The 3,694-nt window shown below is 34.0% G+C and overlaps 1 protein-coding gene across 1 annotated transcript; it reads right to left on the bottom strand.

Annotated features, from left to right (window-relative positions):
- Positions 1-1,391: 1,391 nt before the first annotated feature.
- Positions 1,392-3,071, bottom strand: LOC145121811 (putative serine/threonine-protein kinase PBL28). Its single transcript, XM_079057512.1, has 3 exons — positions 2,157-3,071; positions 1,837-2,061; positions 1,392-1,752 (listed from the first exon to the last, which is right to left on the bottom strand). The coding sequence occupies exons 1-3, from the start codon at positions 3,069-3,071 to the stop codon at positions 1,498-1,500; spliced, it is 1,395 nt and encodes a 464-aa protein (XP_078913638.1). The 3' UTR covers positions 1,392-1,497.
- Positions 3,072-3,694: the final 623 nt, after the last annotated feature.

The raw sequence follows: 3,694 nt of genomic DNA, 5'->3' as shown, positions 1-3,694 counted from the left end.
TGGTTGTAAATTATCTTCCACCTATATCTTACTATTCTATTCATCGCCATTTCTTATCGGTGAGCTAAAGATACATTTTCCTCATCCTTGTTGTTAACGTTTAAGAAGAGTTCTTCAAGCTATCTTTGCATGATGAGTCATCTTTGTCTTTGGCTCATCCGGTCACACCCTCTCCTTCTTTCGGCGACGGTGGTTTTCTCCAGCCGCCTTCCTCTTTTAACGGCCAGTGGGTGTCCTCTTTACCCCATTTACGACTTGGTTTTCTTTTGTATCAAGAAGCGGGAAAAAACGGAAAGATTTGAGAGCATTTAAGGAGATACACAAAATTTTATACTTATCAATTTGTTGTCAGGTTTTCTTCTTTGATCAAGAGGCAGAAAAAAAATCAAAGATTGAGGAGCATTTTAGGGTTTGGGCTATATTTCACGATAACAGTATAACACAAATGTTGTAACCGAACCAAGTGGATTTTACCCTCTCCATACTATTTGCAGAAATTTAGATATTATCGGAAAGGTTTCCGAGTTGCTACTAAAAACACATAAACAGAGATTCATGAAAGGTTCTTCAATCATATACTCGTTGTCTCAAATTTATCTGTCTTTTTCAAACGAAAGGATTCGTGCTTTGTGTTGTTGGTTTTCCTTGAAACCCTCCCAAAAGCTAGATCTATTTTATGTTATTCGAGGAAGATCAAGAAATGAAAAGACGTAGAGTACCGAAAATCTTTGATTTTCGATCGCCGGAGGAAGAACGGGATGGAGGAGACGGTGGGGTCGGTTGCAGTGGAGGAAAAACGAGAAGAAGGGTATATTGGGAATTTGGGCGTTATCAAAAAAATAATTAATTATCTTTTATTGAGTAATTAATTTTAGAAACACAAGGAATTGGTAAATATTTTTTGAAAACACCATTCCCTAGTACAAAACTTTTGAATGAGAGAGTCAGGGGAGGGGATGTTTGTCATTACTTTTAAAACAATTTTTTGACTTTTAATTTTTTTAAAAAGTTAAAAAAAGTCCGGCAAAATAGAAAAGTTTTTTTTAAATCAACTTTTTGGCTTGAAAAAAAACAAGTCTTTTTAAAAGTCACAAAGTCCTATATTTTTGTGACTTTTGACTTTTATCTTTTTAAAAGTTTTAAAACCCAACCAAACACATTTTAAAGAACTCAAAGTTTTTTTTATAAAAAATCATTTTTATAAAAGAACTTTTAAGTTAAAAAAGAAATCCCAAACACACCCTCTTGTTCAAAAAAACATAATGTAAACATCATCATACCATGAATGTGTGAGCTTTTATCTACCGTTAGCTTTGTTTAACCATCGTCATACACTCATATCTAAAACTTGTTCACTTTATTGGAACATAAAATACAATTTACACACCTAGCTTAGATGAAAAAACAAGTTAGTCTAATCAGATTCTTTACGGTAGATTGTTATTTAACAACATATTCCCTTCACATATTTCACCTAAACATAAGCCTTTCACATGATTATGTTACGGTATCTGTCAAATAGCAACCCAATCCATCCAAGTAAAAAGCAGCACGACCAAAAAAACCCTCAAAGGAACCTACATCCCATCGTGCAGAAAACCGAGTGTCCGTCTCCTTACCGAAAGGTCCATGCTTCTTTTTGTTTGTCATTAAACACACGGATGAGATTACTTCATGATTTGGATAATACCCGGTGGTTACTACAACTGTTACATCTATCCCGATTATTTCTTCATCGATATCAAAGTTAACCTACAAAAACCAGCAATAATATTAAGAGAAGTGTAACATGTACTGATGTACACAACAACTTTACTAATATTCAAGATTTGTTACCTCGGAAACATTTCTGCCAGCCAAGGGGCCAGTACCTCCTTCACGTCGAGAAGAATCTAACAAACCCTTCAAATTTTCAATCGTAAAACCAATAGAATAAATCCAATCCTCGTGATTAATCGTTATCTTCCTAAGCTTCTGATTTTTATCAAGGTGCAACGACCATGGGGATCCACCTGTGGTCGAACCCCACAACTCCGTCTTTATATATCCCCTCCTAATACCCTAGTATGATATATAGTATCAAAATTATCAGTTCAAATTCTCACATCACAACAGATTTTCAACCCAATTAAAGTTATACAAGAATAGTAACTTACGCTTTGAATATCAAACGAGATTTGGAGTTGTTCGATGATCTCCTCCATCGTTGGACGTTGTTTTCGATCCGTGTTCAGGCATTTAATAGCAATGGAGGAGAATGTTTGCAACGAACTTGGCTTTATTTGTTCCCGTATATGTGGATGAACGATTTCATGTAGTTTTCTCTCTTCATAACGGCGTTGGACCAAGTGAGATAAGAACAAACGCTCGTCCTCGTATCTTCTGTCCATTGCTAGCCTTCCGCATAAGACCTCAAACAACACCACCCCAAAAGAATACACATCAGATTCTTTTGTAAGAACGCCAGTCGATATGTATAGTGGATCAACGTAACCGAACGTTCCCACAGCATCGGTAACAAGTAAAGTGAACTTCTGGTTCGTGGGACCTATTTTAGACAACCCGAAATCAGAAATTTTTGCTTCCCAATTCTCATCCAACAAAACATTAGGGCTCTTTATATCACGGTGTAGCACCCTATGCCCCACTCCGGCACCGGTGTGTAGATAATTTAGTCCTCGAGCTGCACCAAGACAAATCTGAAGCCGTTGCAACCATGGAAGATCGGTGGCCAGATAAGTATCGAGGCTTCCACGAGCCTCATGCTTGTAAATAATAATCTTCTCGTCACCTTCCTCACAGAATCCTACAAGAGAGGCAAGGTTATCATGTTTGTAACTAGCGAGCATGACAATCTCCATCAAGAACTCATGTGATCCTTGCCCGCCCTTCACGTTTAACCGTTTTACAGCGACTGTGGTGACAGAGGCAGTGGGGATGGAGAGTTGGCCTTTGTACACCCTACCAAATCCACCCTCACCGATGAAGTTACCATCAGAAAAATTGTCGGTGGCCAATTTGATGTCTTCAAGTGGAATTTGAAGGTACTTTAGGTCTTGAATACGAGACATGATATTTCAAAATTTTGAAAGTGAGTGGGTGGGTGTTTACGCATATAAATTTGAAGGTACTTGAGGTCTTGAATACGAGACTACTTTCTTTTTCTTGGTCTTGGTCTTCGTTACAGGCAACACTATTCATATACCCCTGCATGTCATATATAGCCTTTTATTAAATTTTATTATTTTTATATTACTTTTTTATATTAAATATTATAATATTAATATATTGATATCATTCACGAACGTGTATTGAATGAGACTATTTTCTATTTAATTTATATAACTATGAAAATTGATTTTATTTTTAATAATATATTTTTATTTTATTGTTATTATTATGTTACAAGTATAAAATAATTAATAAAATAATCATATATATAGCCTTTTATTAAATTTTATTATTTTTATATTACTTTTATATATTAAATATTATAATATTAATATATTGATATCACGAATGTTTAATGAACGAGACTATTTATATTTTTTCTATTTAATTTATATAACTATAAAAAATGATTTTATTTTTAAATGATATATTTTTTATTTTATTGTTATTATTATGTTAGAAGTATAAAATAACTAATAAAGTATATATATATATATATATATATATATATATATATATATAT

This window comes from Lactuca virosa, chromosome 1 (genome assembly GCF_052849685.1).
Source record: "Lactuca virosa cultivar CGN04683 chromosome 1, Lactuca_virosa_CGN04683_v6, whole genome shotgun sequence".
In the NCBI taxonomy this organism is placed as follows: Eukaryota; Viridiplantae; Streptophyta; class Magnoliopsida; order Asterales; family Asteraceae; genus Lactuca; species Lactuca virosa.
This window is presented reverse-complemented; position numbering and strand designations above follow the sequence as displayed.

Excerpts from the sequence above, each read along its gene's own strand:
- LOC145121811 (XM_079057512.1), bottom strand. The coding sequence starts at position 3,071 with ATGTCTCGTATTCAAGACCTAAAGTACCTTCAAATTCCACTTGAAGAC. Across the intron at positions 2,062-2,156 it reads TCTCGTTTGATATTCAAAGC|GGTATTAGGAGGGGATATAT; the intron begins GTAAGTTACTAT and ends ATATCATACTAG. Across the intron at positions 1,753-1,836 it reads CTGGCAGAAATGTTTCCGAG|GTTAACTTTGATATCGATGA; the intron begins GTAACAAATCTT and ends TGGTTTTTGTAG.